The sequence below is a fragment of the Trachinotus anak genome, unplaced genomic scaffold (assembly GCF_046630095.1).
Source record: "Trachinotus anak isolate AG129_WGS33_773 ecotype Australia unplaced genomic scaffold, CSIRO_AGI_Tana_v1 ptg000016l, whole genome shotgun sequence".
Lineage (NCBI taxonomy): Eukaryota > Metazoa > Chordata > Actinopteri > Carangiformes > Carangidae > Trachinotus > Trachinotus anak.
In genome coordinates this window covers 6,291,133-6,312,513 of record NW_027273867.1, presented here as the reverse complement: position 1 = coordinate 6,312,513, position 21,381 = coordinate 6,291,133, and the positions used below count along the sequence as shown (strand labels likewise).

General features: G+C 41.3%; 1 protein-coding gene across 2 annotated transcripts in view; it reads right to left on the bottom strand.

Annotated features, from left to right (window-relative positions):
* kcng2 (potassium voltage-gated channel, subfamily G, member 2) overlaps positions 1–21,381 on the bottom strand; it is a 31,940-nt gene that overhangs the window by 4,333 nt on the left and 6,226 nt on the right. For both annotated transcript variants that reach the window (XM_071500823.1, XM_071500824.1), the window contains exon 2: positions 16,592–17,492. In XM_071500823.1, the coding sequence (XP_071356924.1) occupies positions 16,592–17,380 (789 nt within the window). In that variant the 5' untranslated portion in view covers positions 17,381–17,492. The remainder of the gene's footprint in view (positions 1–16,591; positions 17,493–21,381) is intronic.

Below are 21,381 nucleotides of genomic sequence, written 5' to 3'. Positions count from 1 at the left end.
AGTCTCATGCATTTTTAAGCACATACACTTAGTTTTGCATATAGCGCAGTTTTAGCCCTCGGGACGTCAAACTTACTAAACCCATTACAGACCATATAAATCACTGATCGCCAAAGCTGGAGTTGCAGGTTTTCACACAGCAGCAACAATAAGCTGCTAAAGTGAGGGCTCACAAGTGAAGTGAAAGAAATTAGTAACGAAGCTAAGCTCAAGTTCAATCAGGAAGACTCTCTTTCTCCCTCTCTCACCTTCCTCCTCGTACGAGCTGGCTTCAAGTGTTTTTCAGCAACCAATCAGATCTCGCCACAATGTCAACCAAACTTTCTCTCTTTCTCTCCTCTACTGCTGTCATCTGTCGTTTCAGTATGTTTTTTTTTTTTTTTTTTTTTTGCAACCCTCCTCCAACACTTCCAACTCCAGCCTTCATCTCCAGCGCAGGCCGAGCTCATCCGCTCCTCATCACATCCAGATCTCAAGCGTTTCCTTGTTCCCATCACCACCACGAGTGTCTGGACCCCAAAGACTCTCACAGCTCTCACTTCTCTCTTGGTTTGCACATGGCGATAAAAGTTTATTCTTTAACACAGATGTCTCTCCTGACTGAAATAATATTGAGTGTAGGGGCTTGAAAAAGTAGCTGTCATGAAAGTGTGCAGACTAATCCACTAATCAATTTATATGCCATCACTAATTTTCATTGACCGTGAAAGCACAGATGGTTGGATTGATCACAGTTTGAAATCAGACAGATGACGACGGTACTCCTTTCAGACAAACCCAGCCTTTTGTAAATGTGTTGACTGTTATTGGTTCTGATGGAGGCTTTTGGAAAAATCATTTATATCCCACCTCCTCAGGCTGAACATGAAAGTGCTGCACAGTAACCCCAGCCAGCCTGACTTATCTGTGGATTATAAACCTTCAAAATTGCAGCTCATAATTAATAAAACAAATATAACAAATATAATAAAACTCTGAAACACACAAAATGTAAAAGTGGAGCCGGCATTAACTATAAACTTGCTGCATTAACCTACTTTCAGGACGTGGGTCAACCTGGTCTACTTTAATGTCCACTTCAACAGTAGGAAAACTGAACACTGACAACACACTCACTGCCTCACATCATATCACTCCACCAGTCTCTACCATTACTGACCCTACAGGCAAAGTGGATTGTAGTAAATGAACAGAATACAATATACATGTGAAGTCTATGTTGCAATTATCATTGATTAAATTATATCAACTCTACTAATGAACCTGAGAAAAAAAATTAGGTGACCCACAAAATAAATATTTGCAAAAATAATTATCATCTTCATTACCTATGAAGAGGCCTGTGGGTCAACAATGCTTCATGACTCATTATTGTCTACGGATTAAAATAATAATGGTTTAATGGAGCAGAATGAATTTGCTGAGTGTCGTGTTTGAGCAGTTTACAACAGCAAATCCCATTAAGTTTGCTTTTGGTGATTAGTGGCTTCCCATCTGTCAAAACTGGATGTGAAGTGTGAGATTGTAAAGTTTAGATTGTAACCCTTTTTTAACCTTTGCATTTTAGTCGCAAAGTTTTTAGCAAAAGCTGGTCAAGAAAAATAATTTACTTCTACTTTACCCGCAACAAATATTTTTTATCCCATAGTGCTGTAGTGTTTCATCTGGGTGTCTTTTGTGGCATAAACAAGCTAATAATGTTTACGTTTTATTTTCAACCATTAGCAATACTTAAAGAGAGTTGTGCAGTCATGTGTGATACTGGAGCAGTTATGTGTAAGAGTAATAAATCTCATCAAATTTAATTAAATCTCAAATTAATTCCATAAAAAAATCGGTTTAGCAAGAAAATCATATTGAAAAAATATTATGAATCTTGCATAAGGATCAATAGGATGCAACAGGTGTAGCAGCCTCTCACAGATTTTAATGAACATATACTGACACTGTTAATATTGATATCTCCATTACTTCCAAGTATTTTTTGATTAATGATGAAGGCTAATAAAGGGCAAATCAGACGCCCCTCACAACCTGCTCACTGAGGGGTGAGAACACACACACACGTTCTTTTCTGTCAGACACAGTCACATCAGAAAATGTGCCTTGGCTGAAGTCCACAGTTAAATTAAAATGAAAATAGGGAGTCAGTTCTCGGCCTCAGCTCCGCAGGCCCCTGTCCAGCTGCTGCCAAGCCTAAAGTTTGGCTTCATGCTCTTTATTTTGAAATGTGAAATAATACAGTAACTATGGGGTTAAAAGCACAGACTGAGCTTCAGTTTGAGATCATTTTCAGCCAATCTGGACCAGAAACAAAAACGCTCTTTTGTTCATATTTATTCTCTTTTTAGAAAACATTTGGATAGATTGTGTTTCTATTATTCTGAGGGGTCTATTTGTCGTTTCATTGGGATAATATCAGTATGATATTTTCTCTTCCTCTGTCTGGCCCTCTTTCCCATCTCATATGATTCAGCTGTAACTTTGTGCAACTCAAAATTGCTCCTGTTTTCGATCCATCGTTGAAAGGTCATGCTCCTGTGGCAAAACCTTTTTGGGAGCCACAAAAGTATTTTTCTTTCTGCCAGTTTTGCTAACAGCACCACAGAGCAGAGCTGTCTTGAAGCTTGATGTGCTGCTGCAGCACGACAAATCAAATGTGAGGCGAAATCCACCCTCTAACCACATGCCGTCGTTTCACATCCAGAGGAAGATGTAAAAGCCAAAACAAATAGAAGTGCTACTCTCCAAATCCTTAAGGAGTTCACTATGTTTTGCACGTATTCTGTCACTCTGCTCCTCTGAATCCACAAGGGAGTCTGTCTGCTTGTGACACGTTTACAACGCCGTCTCCTTCCTTGAGTTCGAGCGGACTTGTGTTGTTCTCTGTCAGAGGCTTTCTGGCTGAGTGCGTTTTCCACACCCTCCCGCTTCCTTCCTTCGCCACGAACAGCCTCTGATGTACACAGAGCCACGCAGGATCAAATTAAAAGCACACAATTACCCGTCTCAGCGATCAGGGGACTCTGACCCTGTCACAGCTGAAGACAAGCGTATAAACCAAACAATGCAGGAAGCGACGTCCTCACCTCTGATCCCCGCAGATAAGTTGGAGTGGGTGTGATTCAACAAACAGGCAGACAGACAAATACCGAGCTGGGTCCGTTTTCGACACGCCCAGGCTTTTAATTGATTTATTTACCCTCTCTACCCTGCTCTGCTGTGCAGACCTGATGTCTCTGCCATATTCCAGAAACCATTTTAATATACCTCTCGCAACACAGCACTCTCATTCAAAACAATAACATGATGGTCTGGAATCCTCAGCATTTTTAAGGTTCGTGGACAGTGGTATTTCTATTCCTGAGATAAAATGGCAGATTTATGAACATATGGTATACACATAAAGTCTAGGTTTTACCTTTAGCACTGGTTGTGTTGATTACTGTTTGTTTTTCTGTTGACATAATTGAATGTTCTTCACATGAAATGATGAGCTGCTGTTCAGTCATAAATATTTGAATAGATTGAAACCAGTTGGATGAAATTGTCTCTATAACCAACAGCTATAACCGACCATAGAGATAAAGGCAGAGTCTATGCCTTCTGTTTCTCACTCAGAATATGTCAAATGAAAATTTGTAGCAGTTCCAAAAGGGAAATGCTAAAATGTATGTAGAGTAATGGCCGAGTTGTACCTGGAAAGTGGTTTGTACAATGTTGGAAATCAAAAGAGTTTATAGTTGTTGTGGACGGCCACACATGAAGGGAGGGTGAAAATCCAGCCACTCCAGAGAGCGGGGAAGATGTGATACGATGTCAAAAATTAAAAAAGAGAGTTTGAGAGGGAAGTTCAAACCCAGCTGACTTCCTCAGCTCTACAGAGCTGGATAAATCAGGGTGCGAAATAGGTGAGAATGTCAGATTGTGAGTTTCGCAAAGTAACAGAAAGGGCCAGACACAACTCCCTGAAGCTATTCAACCGTCCAATCAGCACTTCTGATAAGAGATACTGGCAGCCGGTTCAGTTTGTCTCATACAGCATGAGAGACCATGCAGAAAATTTCAGAGGTGGGGAATTTAGGTAGATGTACGTATAATCCTGAAGCCTGTATACAGTTTGAAAACCTCTGAAAAAGCATAAATTTGATATTTGTCTAAGTAGGGCCTGTTGCATGCTTCTTGCAGGAAGGCGGAACTCTTGGCCCAATCACTTCCTTTTCTGCCTCCTTCCAAAACATACTAATAATCAGATAACCAATGTATTTATAATGACAAATTGACAGGAAAAACAAGTAGATTGCTTGCAGTTGATTGGTCCACGGCACCCACCACAGCATCGGAGAGCAACAACTCCTATAATAACTGTTGCAGGCACCAAGAGATGGCAACAAGAGCGCATTTTCTTTGCCTCATTCTGGTGCACCACGTCCTAATGGGTTCATTATCATTCCCTGTGGAACTACAGTTGGACAGAACTGCAGTTGTTGTGATTGCCCCCCCCCCCCCCCCCCCCCCCCCCCCCCCGCCCCCCACCCCCCCTCCCCACCCCCATGCTACGATGACTAACCGGTTGGTTTGGCAAATACACGTCTGGTTAACCGCCCCTCCTGAAGCACACACCCACCTTCCCAGAGCGTTTCAATAGGAAGCATCCAGCATCCAGTCTCCCACACAGTGGATGAGACGTGGGATGTACCAGTCACAGCCGAGCTTTGGGCCAACGATACCATGACAATATTAAAATACTGACACTAAGCAGGGAATGTTTATTATGGTTATTTTATAGGGTCATTTTAATTTGGTATGTTAGTGTTGCAACATCTGCACATGATAATCCATCTAATATTTGTTGAGATATTTTACTTTGGCTGTGACTTTCTTTATTTCTATATAACACAATCATGGTATGGAAGCTGATAATTGTGCACAGCTAAATAGATAAATAAACAAATAACTGTAAAGGCAATGAACACATGGTTTCTCAGCTTAAAATCAGCTTTGTTAAATAACCACAGAGTTCTCGTCGTTTATGGATCTGCTGCAGTTTAGGCGATTTGGAAAATAGCCCCTAGGCGTCAATATCTATTTTCAGCCCTGTGACAGACTGACGACCTTTCCATAGTAGAGAACACCCTGCCTCTCAACCCAGTGCATCATGGGATAGGCTCCTGCTCCCCGCAGTTAACGATATATTCAATAACCATTAGTGCTTATTTCACTACATTTCACCATCAGCACGAGGCCTCATGCTCGTCTACTGCACATCCAACGCTGTCACACAAGAATATTTTTCTTCTCCCTCAACCTTACAATGACATTCATTTAATTGAAAATCTGTGACACTGAACACTGGGTTTGAGATTACTGGGAGAAACCAGGATGCCCGAGAAAGTGGGAGACAGCAAATCTGAGGAGCAGGATGGTTCAGAGAAACCTGCCTGAGGCAGAAATGGAACCAGATAGAAGCAATTTCACACTAATTATAACAAATAAGATCAGTGTTCCCACTAAGTCAATAAAGTAGTGACCTGATGTGAGTCTAAACATACCTCAAAAAGCACAAATAATTTATCTTTATCAGTCATTTGTCCCTAAAAAAAAACAGGATGTCTGAGCTTAAGGTTTCCCCTGTGTATGTGTGTATTTTCAGGCTGAATCCTGATTAACACACACATCTTTCCACTCAAAACCCAGATTCGCAGATGATAATCACATGATCATGATGACTTTATCTGGAACTTTTTAAAGATTTTAATAAACATCATCTTTGAAGAAGAAGAAGAAGAAGAAGAAGAAGAAGAAGAAGAAGAAGAGGTCTTATCCACCACAGCCACAAACTGTTTAATCAATCAGTGAATTTATTTATTTTCAATCGTCTGAAATCTGCTATAACTCACACACACACTCACACACATTGGCCTCCACCCAAGCAGATTTCCTGCCTGTCAATATGTATTTATTACAGACGGTTCTTTGGGAAGGGCAGGGGAACTTTATGCCCAGTGTTTTCTCTTCTTTGCCAGTCAACCTTCCAACCTGCAATCCTTCCACAACCTTCAGCAGCTGTCAGAAGACATACATGCTGTTCCCTCTGTCAAATAACACACATTCAGCCTCTTAATGGATCCACATGAACTGTACCTACTGTTTTGCTATTAGCTTGCTCTCTGTATTTGCACTTCTGGACACATAATGCTCTGTTCCATCTGTACGCCTGATAATGGTTTACCTGAATGGCAGGCCATCCACTCCAACCTGCGACAATAGGAACAGGGAGTTTTTACACTGTATGCCCGAACACTGTTATTTATATCCTGCTCTCTGCTGCTGTGACAACCCAAATCCCCCTTGGGAGTCATTACAGTTTCATCTAATCTAACCTAATCTAAAGTACCATCGATATTGACGGCTGTTGCCTGATAAGTGTATGCTCTCACTCTCTCTCTGCCCCCCCATGTTAAAATACACCACTATGACTGATGGGCAGAAAGCGATGCAAATGAAGACAGTGCAGCTCCTGAGAAACAGTGATCAAGTTTCAAATCCTTTATAGCTTTATATATTTGTACAGGGTGTTTTCAGTTCAATCCCTCCTGACCCCGGATTTCAATATAACATCAGAAAGACCTTTGACTCTAACCACTCTAACATCGGACCCACGTTAAGTTTTGGTTGGGAATGAAAATCGGTTGAAGGCAAAACCCAGCGTTCACTAACTGACATTATGACGTTTAGCTGATGTTTAGTAGAGGTTGGGTTTTACCCACAACTAGAATGTCGACATTTTTTGTTAAGATTACCTTGACATGACACATTTGGAAGATGTTGGATTTTGGTTACTTAACAGCACAACTTAAAACTAACAAAATATCAACATCAGCTGGCACCAGTATTCTACGTCAAATTAACGTTGGCATTAGACGTTGTCCTGACATTAAATTTTGGTCACAACCTACATTCAACCAAATACCAGTGGCCAGCTTCGTGCCTGCTGGGATGTGATTTAGCAATTGACTCTTTTAGCACAAAGCCATTACAGGCAGACTTTATTTGCATTAATATTTATGAGCAAGGCTAATGCAGCTCAATTGGGCTAAAAATGATTGCTGGAAAAACATATTTTGAGTAATATTCCACTAAAGCAGAACATTTGGACCGTGTGTTTTCATGCTCAGTCTCCTGGGCCTAAACTCCTCTACATGTTTTGATTAGATTAGATTAGAGTACAACTGTACCCTCATGTCCCCCGAGAATCATCGGTCAATATCCTTTGCCTTCTCCACACAGCAAAGTGCTTCCTTTGTGGTTACATTGGGAAAGAAAATATTTTTAAAAATATTGGGTATTACTGGACATAGTTTCAGTTAATGGCAAACTACTCCAGCTGAAAATGTTTACTAATGCAAATGCTTCTATGGTAACAGAAGAAGTATTTTCTAGCATCTAAGTCAATCCCTCTTCATGTGTTGAGAGGCTGTTCAGCTGGGTGTGCCTGCAGCTCCGCAGGGAGGAGCAATTAGAGCAGGCACAACTGGAGCATTTTTCTGTTTGCAGTAAGTATACAAAAGGCTGAAAAAAACATTATTTAACCTCTTTTACTCCCAGTTTTTGTAGTTTCTTGATTAATCTTTAATCCAAATGGCAATGTACCAGGGCGCTAAATACTATGGAGGAAAGGAGAGATAACTATGGTGGTTAAAGCTTTAAAAGAAGCTGCAGCTGTTGTTAAAATCATGTCAGAATAGGATTTAAGATTCAAAGGCAGTGATGGGGTCATGTAATCAAAGCAATATTAGTCTTCAAAGCTTTAGCCAAAAGTAGTACATCCACAATAAAGACATACCTTCAATTGAACTATTGGTGTATGGCCATAAATCAACGGAGACGCTCAAATCTCTTGTCATTTTGGACCTCTACCACAAACTCAGGAACACAGCTCAGACTCTTGAGGGACCACTCTGACCTGGAGGGCAAGGGTCACGTGATCAGCAGAGACAAAGGTGTCAGTAGACTACTTTTCTATTGCTTTACTAACCTTTAATATAAATTAATGTAAATTGCTCTGAAGCAAAGTACAACACAGTAAAGCTTGTTAATTAATCTGCCATGTTTCTTTATGTTTTACATATGTTTAGTTTTGACAAAGTCGTACCTTATCCCTGTGAGCCAAACGTAAAAACAATGATGAGAGAAACTTGAAAAAAATCTGTAATTCATCAGCAGCTTGGTTGACTAGCAGTAGCGGTAGCATGGCTACCCCTGTCACCCATATGACCCTCACCTGGCAGGCGACCCTGGCTCTCAAAGGCCTGGATGTGGCAAACATGTTAGCGAATAATTGCAAAGGAACATTGGCATTACTTTGAAGTCATGTTTGTAGCCAAAGTGGTAATAGTACAATAGCCAACAGGATCATGCATCACAAAACCCTTGTGTTTCTGCTGCAATGTGAATATGCCAACATACTGGAGTCGGTTAGAGCCATTGGACTCAACCATGCAATAAATGTGTGTTGTAGAAAATCAATGAATTAAGCTACAACCTTCATAGCTGGGTATTGCAGTTTCATGCAATCACTACTTGCAAACATAGACTCTATGTGGACGTAGCATTTGTGACATCCCCCACAAGTTTCTAAAGAGCGGTTTTGAAGCTCAGATTGGGCTGCTCCACTGTTGACATCTTGGCAGTGACTGGCTCCGCCTAACTCCCAGCTAATCCAAAAATGAACAAAGAGGTGGGGCATGTGCGGAGCCAAGACTTCAGTGCATGCCGGTTTATGGCAAGTATATGCTCACCCAGCTGTCACTGAAAGCGGCACACCCCCAGTTATGCAGAACTTTAAGCCTTAATAAAATTTATGACTGGTGAGTCATGTAAAATTCACCCCCCATACAGTTGTTGTGAAAGGAGAAATTAGATATAGAGACTGTAACTGTTGCCATTATAGTTTATATTATTTACATAATTTGTTTGTTCTTTTGTAAGACCAATTTTGTAATTTGTAATTTTGGGTGGTATTTGTTATTTGTACATTGTTTTAGTCAGAATAGGTGACAGTACCTTTATTTTGAAGGCCTGAGTTTGTAAGGAAATTCTGTAAGACTGTCAAACGGATGTTAGTATGAAGACTCCCAATAAGAACACTAAGAATTATTCCCTCCTTTGTGGCATGCAGCCAACGAGGTATTTTTCTTTGTTTTATTTTACTTTGGTAAAATGCCATATTACATGCCGTGCATGCTAATGTTTATATCAAGCTAATAAGCTTGTTCTATGTTCAGTTTTCACAGTAGATTGGTGAGAAGGTGCCAAATACACCAGTTACAAGAAAACCACTTGTGTCTGTGCTTCGGGGGAATTATAGAGAACAAAATCGTTTCTTGTACCAGGCTGTAAATGTTTATTTCTGCTGTAAAGTTGAGCATTTTAACATGGAAGTCTATGGGGATTGTCTCACTTTTGGAGCCAGCCTCTAGTGGTCATTTGAGGAACTGCAGGTTTTGGCACTTCCATGTTGGTTTCATTTTTCAGCCCAACCCATTCACATGACCGTGAGCAATCCAATCCAGTCTTAATTTAAAAATAAATATTTGCAATTCTACATATAGGTCTAAAGCACACATATAAAACAAATCCCCTTTAAATAGCCACCCATAGCAGCTTTACGTTAGCTCTCTTGCTGTCAAGCCACTAGCACTGGGACAGCTACAGTAGCCTAATGTATTTTTTGGTGGATTTCATGGTTTGTTTTTATTTTAGAGACAAATTTTTGAATCAACATTATGAAACTATGAATAAATAAAAAGGTATATAATTGATGTTTAAGTCTATTTTATTTGACATAGCTTGCTCATTTGCTATTGTAAATAACCATGCTAATATTTATTTATAGTACTTGTATATTGTTGTTTATATATTACATTATTAGTAATATATTACATTAATTTGTTTTGAAGCTGAGGGTAGATAAGGTTTGCTAAAGTTCTGACATAAAACATGACACTATTCCCATGGAGGTTTACAATTTATACTGTAGAAAATAATTCAATCTTTGACTCACTGGGAATTATTCACCAAGCACTGGACAAGAAACACAAATTATCACTGCCATGATGGATTGCACATTTCTCTGAGCATGACCAGCAGTTTGTCTAACTCACAGTCAGGAGGGATGACTGCACGTCCTATTTTCAGCACAGACGAAGACGAAATTTTCTCTATTCTCTTACATTTGCACACATTTCTCTTTCATCCGTCCACACCCTCTGAGCTCTGGCTCCCCAGTCCCCTGTGATGATATATGGCTATGGTAGGGGTGTACTTTAAAGTGGCTGGGATTTACATCAAAATGGAGTGTTTGGGGCTGTGAGGCATGAGCAGAGTCACTGAAAGGTTAGATCCATAGCTGGGGCTCTAGCAGGAGATAAATGGGACAAGAACACAGTTTCAAAAGATGCTTATATGAACAGAGTAAGCAGTTCTGAGGGAAGAAATCGACAAAACACTTGAGATGTTTAATCCCCTATTCATCCAGAGAGTGTGGATGAGGGACCATAAATTGTGAAATGCAATATGGCCTTCTTTTTATTTTTTGCTTTTGTGTGTCTATGTGTATGTGAGAGAGAGAGAAAGAAAGAGTCTCTCAGCCACTGAATGCTTCTCTAAGAGCCACATTATACCAGACAGACAGACAGGCTAAGTGCTTTCCATCGCAGGCAGCTCCTTAAAAACTTCTGGTTTCTACCCGAACTCCCTCCTCCGGCTCAAGTGACCAAGTGCATTTAAGTGGCCGCTTCCTGGGTTTAGGTTGCTTTGCCACCGTGCCTTACAGTGTAATTGAATTCATGATGGAATCAACATTTCTGCCAGCTTCATAGCATGACTTCATTTACTGGCAAATAAAGATGTTGAGATGCTTTGAGTCCTGGCTAAGACTGATTCTTGTCAAGTAATCACAATTGGGCAAATTATTACTAAAATCAATATTTTTAAATTAACAACGTGTCTCATGACTACTTGTTTGGTGAAGATGTCGCGGTCCCTGTAGCGATGAACACGCAGAGAGAATTGTCAACTGACGGCTATTCTCAGCTCTAAAGAGCGGTTTAGTGCAATGGTTCTCAAAGTGGGGTCCAGGCACGGGTCCTTTATGGGTTCATAGGAGTATCCACCATTTTCACAATAATTCCATCTATAAGTAACACAATGACAGAATGTGTGACTGTTTTGGTCATGGGTTTCAAACAATTTCTGTGATAAAACAGACCAGAGGGGAGTCTGTGGTAATTTGTGTCAGTTTAGGGGTCCTTGATATAGAAAAGTTTTAATTTAGTGCATTGTTTGTGTTTTCCAGCCCACAACTTTACTGTCACCGCTCTCATCAAGTTAGTTTTCAGGCATAGCAGGCTGTTTTCAGCGAAAGAAATAACTGATTAGCCAAAATTAGCAACCTAAATGGTGCCAACTGTCAACCTAGCTACTAGCTGGTGAACATATTTGGCAGCAAAAAGCTATATTTCATTTGGGAGTCTGTAGAGACTAAAACAGAACTAAAAGAAAAGTGAACATTGCTTCATATCTGCTGAATGTAAGCAAATGTTTACTAACAATTTGGCCACAACACATTAAAAGGATGTGCTAAACCCAACTTTCCAAGAAATTGCCGGTTTATATAAACAATACCTTAATACATTTCAGTGTTCAGGACTGGTCCAGTCAGAAGCATTTGAATGTGTCAAATGTGTTTTTTATATAACAGCTAACAAGTCATGGTAGGCTTAGGCAGGTTAGCATTATAAAGCAGTATCTAACATGGAATGCTCTGCTTCCTTCATCTTGCCAACACTGGAGTCTCAAAAACATTATACATAACAAATATATAATATATTACAATCTGGAAATGGGTATCTGATGAAATGATGATTTCATTAGTTTCATTAGTAGATCTGTGCAGATGTAAATGGCGGCTATCAAAGCTAATGGATATTAGGATGCTCTGTAATACAGGAGTGAGTGGGCTGACTCGACTGAAAAAGACGTGGTAATTAGCAAAAGCAATTCACCGAGTTGAGCTGGATTCCATCAACGTGTTCAGCAACATAAATGTCTTGCTTGACATTAGCACGAACAAAGACAACGCAGGAAGTAGTGCCCACACAAACCCCTCTCCTAACATGGTAATGAGGAGAGGAGACGCTCCACAGTCAGTTCTGTCTGACATCTCGCTACACATCATGACTGCTGGTCATGGTGTGTGGAGGAGGAAATCGCAGACCATTATGAGAGTTTACTTTGTCTTTTTTGTGTTTGATTCATTCATGTGCACACAGTCAAATTACAATGTAGGCAGAAGTTGTAAGCAAAAGTGCAGTTATACTACTTTCAGTGTTTTAGGCACATTAAGAGACTCTGGCATTTAGGGATTCCACTTTATTTTAATTTACTCTCTAGTGTTTATGGCAGAAAGAAGTGGAAGATTGTGGTTTGCCATCCTTCATTTTATAATTCTAGGTTTTCCAAGAATGACACAGCCACCTCATTATACCCATAAACCCTTGCGTTTTGGGGTTGGTTCAGATTGGGTGCCCATTCCTAATGAACCAACACTTAATGTTCTCTTGGAGGAGGGGCAAGAGTCAGGCATCTCTGTGTGGTTAACTGGTGCCACAGCAACTGTTTTCAGCTGTTCAGTTTGAAACATAATGTGTCCTTAATCATGCCTGTTGCTCCACTGATTGGAGTAATTAAATACAGGCATGTAATGACAGATGACACTTAATTGCACGTGAGACTGTTGTTAAAACTGGTCTTCATTCAGCTTTCAGTCGCTTTGTTTCCTGATTGATTCCCCTTTGGAAGCTTACACACTTTATACTAACAACCCCCTCCCTGCCTGCTGATGAAGACATGCAGCATCTTTGAACAGAGGAAGGAGCTTCAGGGCTCTTCTAATCATTCTCCGGTCTGCTGATGTCATTCAAGAGGTGAATTAGCCCGATCTGGATCCAGATCTCCAAAGCTTTCTGAAGTCTCCAAGGCAGAGGCAGACGTGAAAAGGGATCGGGAGTAAGACATCGTCAGCTTTAATATGCTTTTTCGCTCTACTTGTCACAGAGCAAAAAAGCAAGAACAAAAGCCTAAGGTAGCAATATTCCTCTTCCTGCAAGATGAAAGCTAAACACAGCAACAAGTAGATGTGTACTGCTCTCACTCTCAGCCCTAATTAGAGACCAGAGACTGAGAGTTATGAGTATCACACCATTTGTACCAGCTCTGGGATACTATCAGCCATGTTTTGTTTAAATTGCCAATACAGTGTGTGCTATAATTATATATAGATTCATACTGCAGTTAAGAGTCCAATGAGAAAATGGATGCCAATCTCATGTCTGTGCGTTAAGAACAGACATGGAGTTGGGATTAGAGTGACCATATATTCAAAACCCAAATCGAGACTGATAAGTGTACTATGCACGGGCACATGTCTGCACTTATGCATGCACCACAGGCATTTTCATGAGGATGAGGGACCTTTATGTCAGTTCTTAGCAAACTTACTGAGTGGACCTTTCAACACCATGGATGCCATGAACGCAGCATTTTTGTACCTTATGATGAAAGGACTAAGTCTCCTGGAGCTCTGTAGAAAAGACAGATTGTCGCTGTGCTCCAATTCAAGGTGTGAAAATGTGGCTGCGAAGGCCGAACCACAATGAGACGGTCTGATCTGCAGAGGATTTTCACTTTTCACTGCATCACCAGCTGAGCAAGGCGCCTGTAACCTGTCACCCCCCAAAAACACAGAACCTTTTCTCACAAAAACGTGGAGTTTTAAGGCAAGTGGTTTTAACAGTTGCATCGTTTAACTGAGCTGAAACCCAATACTTACAATACTTACATTTAACAGTGGAATGCTTTCATTACCAGCGCACATTGAATCTTGGGATAGGTCGAACCAAGGATTCAGCCATTGGAGCGTTACGTGGTAACTCTCTCCTGATCAATAAGTGTTTATCCATTCACCTGATAGCCTACTTCTGTGCAGTACATACAGCAACAGATCTGTATGCCAAACTTTTTTGGCACACATTGACCCAGTCCTGTTTCTCTATGGACATTCAGGCTAGCCATTTCCGCCTCCAACCAGTGTTTATGCTAAGCTAGGCTAACCATGGCCAAGTTCCAGGTTTGTTAAGGCACAGACAACAGATTCATGTTGACCTCCTCATCTAACTCTGTATTTCCCGAAATCTTGAACCATTCCCACATCCCCTACAGAACCTCAAAGGAATATTAAATCGAAAGCAACTGGACTTGGTTATTTGTCTAGGAAAACGTTTCACCTCTCATCCAAGAGGCTTCATCAGTTCATGCTCGCATCTGACCAGGCTGGGACTGGTCCAACTATCTGGTGTGGAGACCCAGTTATTTAACTTCTGGAAGGGGCTTTCACAAGGCTGATGATGTCACTGGTTCCCTTTGTGCTCCATGTGCCAACGACAGTCGTTAGAGTGACTGTCTTGGTGGAAAGTTGGCTTCGACTTCGTTAGAGCCCTATTGTGTTATAACGACAGTCGTTGGAGTCACATGCCACTTGTGAACAGTTGTTTTTCTTAGAGGTTAAATTGTTGAATCTCCTGGGAAGGGATGAAAGGGCAGCATTGTAAATTGGAGATAGGTGGTGTCTGAGTCCTCCTCCCCTGTTGAGGGATGGTTTCTCTACTTTTACATAGATGGCTTCTTTCACTCCTCTTTCAAACCACCTGTCCTCTCTGTCCAGGATGTGAACCTTGCTGTCCTCAAAGGAGTGGGCTTTCTCCTTAAGATGTAAGTGGACAGCAGAGTCCAAGCCTGAGGAGTTAGCTCTCCTGTGTTGGGCCATGCGTTTATGGTGGTTGTTTTGTTTCTCCAATGTAGAGGTCTTTGCATTCCTCATTGCATTGGACTGCATACACCAGATTGCTTTTTCGGGTGTGTGGTGTTCTGTCCTTGGGTGTACCAGTCTCTGTCTGAGTGTGTTGCTAGGTTTGAAATACACAGGGATACGATGTTTGTTAAAGATCCTCCTGAGTTTTTCTGATACCCCAGACACATATGGGATGACTATGTTGTTTCTTTTGTTTGGTTTTTCTTTCTCAACCACTTTGCTGGTTTTCTTTCTGGAAGCAGCTGCAGTTTTCACAAAGGTCCAGTTGGGGTAACCACAAGTTGTGAGGGCGCCTCTCAGGTGCTTGTTTTCTGCCCTTTGGGCCTGTGAGCTGGTGGGTGGTGAAACGTTTTCCTAGACAAATAACCAAGTCCAGTTGCTTTCGATTTAAAATTCCTTTGAGATACTGTGACCTGGACAAATGAGAATATTCACAGGCTTATCCCCTACAGAAGTAATTTGCCTTGTTTTTCATGGTAAAATGTTTGTGTGGGCACAGAATCTCCGGACTGCAACATCAAAGGTGCATCACAAAACGCAGTTAAAATCAGTCTGTGTAAATTAAGAATTACAGGGAACAAGACACACACTGTACTGTAAATTCAAGTATTTTCTATTTATAGCTCCCATTTTCTTTACTGGTCAACTGCTCTCGATAAGGTTTGGCTAAACAAGCCTGTACTGTAAGGATTAAGATTTCATGGCTACAATTTGCATGTTACATAACTATAATAAGCTTATTTCATATTCATTTAAGCTTATTTCATATTCGTTTTTGGAAGCAGGTCAAGTAAAATCAACTGTACGGGGGAAACATCTGCAGGATTTTGAAAATACCACACTGAAGCCCAAATCCGAACATTATTCATTCATTGAAAGATGTGTGAATGCATGGCCTTTTCATGTTGTGTATGCGCTGTCAGTTATCACATGCTTGGGAGAATATGGATCTCATGTTGCTATGAAGGAATGTATGCTGCTGCAATGGTGAGGGGAGCTACACAATAATCTGGTATTCAAGTGAAGAGAGAGGAAGGCTGGTTGTCCCTGAGCCTTCGCCTCTGTCTGTGTCACAATGATTTACAGTAAAGCTCAGGAAGACTCGGTATGTGGGCTGCTGCATCAACATAATCTGCTGTAAAGAGCACATATCCCTTAGGCTGTTGTTAAAAAAAAAAGGGATCCTGAGACTGGGGTTCCTTCCCTTTATAATTATGTGTGTTGTATAAAATTAACTACGGTGTTCCTCATGAAAATCTGTTCAGCATGTGATGCTTTTACCATTACACACTACTGAGACCAGTTATGAGATGCAATGTTGGACAAAAACAACATTCCTCATTTCTTTTGATTTGCTTTTGGATTATTTTACTCCCCGGGAACCATAATTCATGATATTACACTATACTTTATTGTTTCTCTGAAATTGGTAATTCTATCCTGTCTTCCCTTTTAAAATTCAGATACGCCTTTATGCCTTTTTGTTTAATCATTGTTTCTAAATTATTTTGCATCCTATTGCTGCTGCTTTAGCTGAATGAAAATCAAATAACTCAGGAGACATTCCAGAAATTAAATATGAGGCACCAGAAATGAGTCTGGATCTGTGAATAAGAAAAGCTGAGAAAAATGTTATTACTGAAGAGACAGAGAACTCACCCTCTCCTCCTCCTCCCTGAGGTCAGGCATGGTGCTGACACACAGCGTCACAGCAGTGATGGCTACAAATAACACTGACAGACAGGCAAAGATCTTCCCTGGTAGGCCGGAGTGGGGGTTCTCCACCATGTCCCTCAGTCTCCGCATGCAGCCCCCCACATGAGTCTCTTCCTGTGCCGTTGCTCCAGGAGTCTGCTGGCTCTCCTCGCAGGACTGTGGCGAAGTGAGCTCGGCCTCCTCTTCCTCCAGCCTCTGCTGCTCCTTGTACTCCTCCTGCCTGAGTCTCAGCTTCCTGAGGCAGCACCAGTCCAGGTTGTTCTCCTCCACCCCCCAGTACAGCAGTTCCTCCTGGAAGGACATGGCGCACATCTCCCTCAGAAGCCGCAGCTTCCCCGCTGCCAGGAAAGTGACAATGGTGCGGAAAGCCAATGGGCTTCGGTCAAAGAAATACTCGTTCCGGCTGCCATCGTAGTCATCACACACGTCCATGATCTCAGCCTCGTTGCTGCAGCTGCGCAGCTTGCCCAGCCTCGATAGGGGAAACTCCTCCAGCGTTGACCAGGGGATGCGGTACTTGATGCCCCCGACGTTGATGATGGCTGCCCCATCAGCCAGGCCGATCTCATCGCCATCCTGTTGGCGGGGCTGAGGGTGGAGCAGGAGCTGGGCTCGCTTGTAGAACAGCCCCTTCTTGGAGGTGACCTCCTGCGGGTTCTCTACACGGTTGAAGTGGAAGGTGGTGAACTGGTGCTCAGTGCTGCCTGCCAGGAAGGCCACCTCCTGGTACATCCCTGCCACTCTGCTGGGGGAACCTGTCCTGTACAATGCAATGGGAGGGGGGCTTCAAAGGGTAGGTGAGGTGACTGGGAGCTTGTCACCCATTCACCAACACAGCACGTCTCTGTGAAACAGAAATGAAAAGTCAGTGATTACATTTTGTATTACAGTTTGTGGCTTACATAGGCTTCAGGATTGCTTTTATTTCTGTTCAAACACTCCAGACAAGTCCATCCATGAAAGGCATCAGTCTGCCTCAAATGAAGTGTTTGTTGGATGGTTGGAATGTCTGCAACATTCCTCCCTCATACCTTTCAGGCATTGGAGCTGGAGGTGGCTGTTTCCATCTATTGTTTTTATAATTCTAAACCTCTCTCTCAAGCTCCCTGATGTTCTTCTCTGCACAGGTACCTCATCACTGTTTTGTGTACAAATAAGTACGACACCATCAATGCTTTCAAAGAGAGAATGTCCAGAAATGCACACCAATAGCCCACTTTGTATCATCATCCAACTATGTCACCAAGTTTCTCAAAACAAATATTTTATGAAGATGCACGGACTGTTTTTGTTGTGCCACTTTCCGGTTTGACCAGATCTTTAGATTTTTTTTTCTTTTTTTTTGTCCCTCTTTGAGTGAGGCCATTCAGAATCAGAACAGCTGTAAACATTTCAGTCGATACACAGGATGACACATACCAGAGTCCTGCACCAGGTCGGATGAAGATAATTGTGAGTAAGGGGCTGGCTCCGGTACCAAGTTTTGTAGGTGTGGGGTGGGTGCAGATTAGCAAAACTGTGCAGGACTCCTGCACCTGACTTTGTCTCCAATCCACCTAAACATGATATCCTCAAGCTGTGAGGAGAATCTGTGGGTTCCAATTTGTCTGTTTATAAAAACACAAGGAAATTTGGAATCACTACCATTCAAAAATATGACAAAGAGGTGATGTGTAGTGCAGGAAAATGTGATTTGCATCTAAAAATCACAGCTATACTATCTGTCTTGTGGTTGCATTTCTCAGCATGGTTTGTGAGTCACAGTGTTTGTGCTTAAGGTTTTCTTCATTCTTTAATTTCTTTATATCTTATGTTTTTGAATGATAGTAATTTGGGTTTCTGGTTTTCAGTTCTATCCAATTCCAATTTCTTTTTGTTTTTATAAACCAACATTTTTTTCAACATCTATTTATTGAGCATTTTCACAGTGTACAAAAATACAAACAGAACATTGTAACCAGTCAAATACCAAGTACCCTAACCTAACCATGTACACCCACCAGACCTGCCCCACTTAATAACAGTTGGTTATTTCCAACGACTACCAAAGAGGAGAAACGTAGATATTGCAGGGTTACACTATGCTGCCTCCATTTTCCTTCCTATTTTCTACAAATGTCAAGAATGGCAGCCAAATGACCTAGAACGTCAGAGTAGACCCTTGGAGAGATTATCTTATCTTCTCTAGCTTGAGAACAGTATGAGGCACCTGGCCAACAGAGTGCAGCAGGCCAACATGTTGCACTTGTGGTTGTCACAGACCCTGTGGTGCATTTAACCCCACTCAAACAGTAACAGTTTTATTCCTCACGCAGGGAATAAAATCATTTCTACTGTATTAATGTGATCCACAGACTCCTAAAGTCAGTGGCTTTTAACTACAGTTCTTGTTGGACTAAAAACAGAAATAAACAGCTTGTAAAAGAAGACCCACGAGTCAAAACGGTCTTTATTCTAGAGAGAAATGTTACCTCTTCTCTGGAGTCTAATTGCAATGGAAGCACAAAGAAAAGCAACGCAATGTCAAGTTGTGGTCTGAACCCATGCTGAGAAATTAATAATGCCATTTTCCTATTTACAGCATCCCCAGGCTGTGGAATGAGACAATTTAAAGCACTGTTTAACAAACTGTGGGGAATCACAAACTCAGTAACATACAGTACTTATCACGACACACTGAGCCGAATAAAAACTAAAGGAAAGTATCAACTGCTATATGAAAACGCATGTGACGTGAACATATGTGGTGACGGTTTATTCATTTTTCATTTCATATGAACAAACATCAGCTGTATCTATGTATTATTCAAAACAGGCTTGTCTTGTCAACATGAAAAATAGCCTGTATTCTGAGGAACAAAGGGACAGATACTGTAGGCATTACTGCCTATAGAGAAATTCTCTTTCTAAGACCAAAATAAAAGCTCTAACACGGCTATCTAACACAACCCACATAGGTACATTTATTATATTTCTGCACCAGCTATTGATGGGATAAAAGACTAAAGAGAGTTTGAAGCGTTCAATGTGTTTTGGGAGACATTCTTTTCTTTGGCTGTCGTGAAAACCTTTCAGCCACAACAACTTTAAAAAGACAGAACGAATAGCACAAAATGGCAACATAACAAGGAGGAAAAACGTCACAAGAAAATGATTTCCCCATTAAGTGGATGCACTTAATGGTAGTGTCAGAGAAAAAAAGACAGAGTATGGTAGAATAACTGTTCACAGTATTCTGGGTATGAATAACATGATTTTTTTTAGATTTCAGTCATGCTTCTATAAATGCTGAGGAAACCTGTCTACTTCTGAAAGTGAGATGGACCCAAGAATCAATAATGATGATGCAAAAAAATCTATTATTACAAGTTTTGGAGTTTCTGAATCCATCAAGTCAGTGATGTCTCACTCTCTTTTATTTTTTCTGAATGAGAACTGCATCATCACCCCCTGTTCAAACAGTACACTGTGACAGTCTGTGTGCATTGGCGCTTTTCACTTCTTCAAAAACAAGCTCTTTAGATCCAATTACACATTTCTGAAGCCATGCTGTCTTAACAAGCTGAGACATTTTTTGTTTAATCAACACGGGCATCTGGATACACAATCCAGATAACAATGACTGTACCGGGCCAGAGGCAGTGGGGCTGATGTAGGGAGCCTTGGCACATCATCACAACAAATTAAGAGATAGACCCCTCCAGCTATCCTCAGAATTTCCTCTTCCATTGTGAGGCCAATCATTTTGAAACAGGCCGCTTTCTCCGGGGGAGGGGGTCAGAGAGCGGCACCTCCACAGCGACTCAGCAAAGTGCTTCTGACAGGAGCAGTTTATTGAGCATGACACTGCACCCAGGGGTGGCTTCAGGAGCACAGAGAGAATGAATTTAAGTCTTAGAGGAGAAGCTAAAACCACAGAGGAGAAACATGTCAAACGAGGCTTGTCGAGTCATGGAAACCTTACATTTATAATCAGATAAATGCAAGATTAAAGCATTTGCAGCAGGATTTCTGCATAAAAAGTATTTTTGGTTTTGTATGTTTAGTCCTCGCTAAAGGAATATTTTGACACTGAATGATTGACACCACTCTCATGCCTGTGCATTAAGTATAAAGCTTTAGCTGGTAGGCAGTTTAGCTTAGCCAAGCACAAAGTATAGGCAGCTTGGCTCTGTCCAACAGTAACAAAGTACAACCACCAGCACCCCTAAAGATCATGAGTTAACACCTTATATCTTGGTCGTTAAATACATACAAGAAACAAAAATGACCAGTTGCATTTTCAAGGCACAGGTTGCACCCCCTTGCTATGTGGACTATTTCTTGGCCGGACAGGGAGATGTTAGTGAGCTTTAGAGGTGCTGAGGTGCTGGTGGGTGGATTTTTTTTTACCTTAAGACAGAGCCTAACTAACAGTTTCCCCTGCTTCCACGTTTTTATATGAGCTAACTATCTCCTGTAGCTCACAAATGTTTACTGAAAGTTTGTAGTTAAAGGGCCACTCCAGGTAGAGGTACATCTGAGAAATTGCCTCGAGCGATGTCACTTGAGTCAGTGTCGGTTGGGGCTGAAGAAGAATGAAAATAATCTGGAGGTGTAGCGTTAGAAAAAATACAGGTTGCAAAGACCTCTTACTAGCATAACACACTCAGATCTCTGAAAGAACTGTCAGTGGTCAAGTTGAATTGTGGGTAATTAAGGTGCCAGATTTGGGTGTGGAATAAAAAATCTCT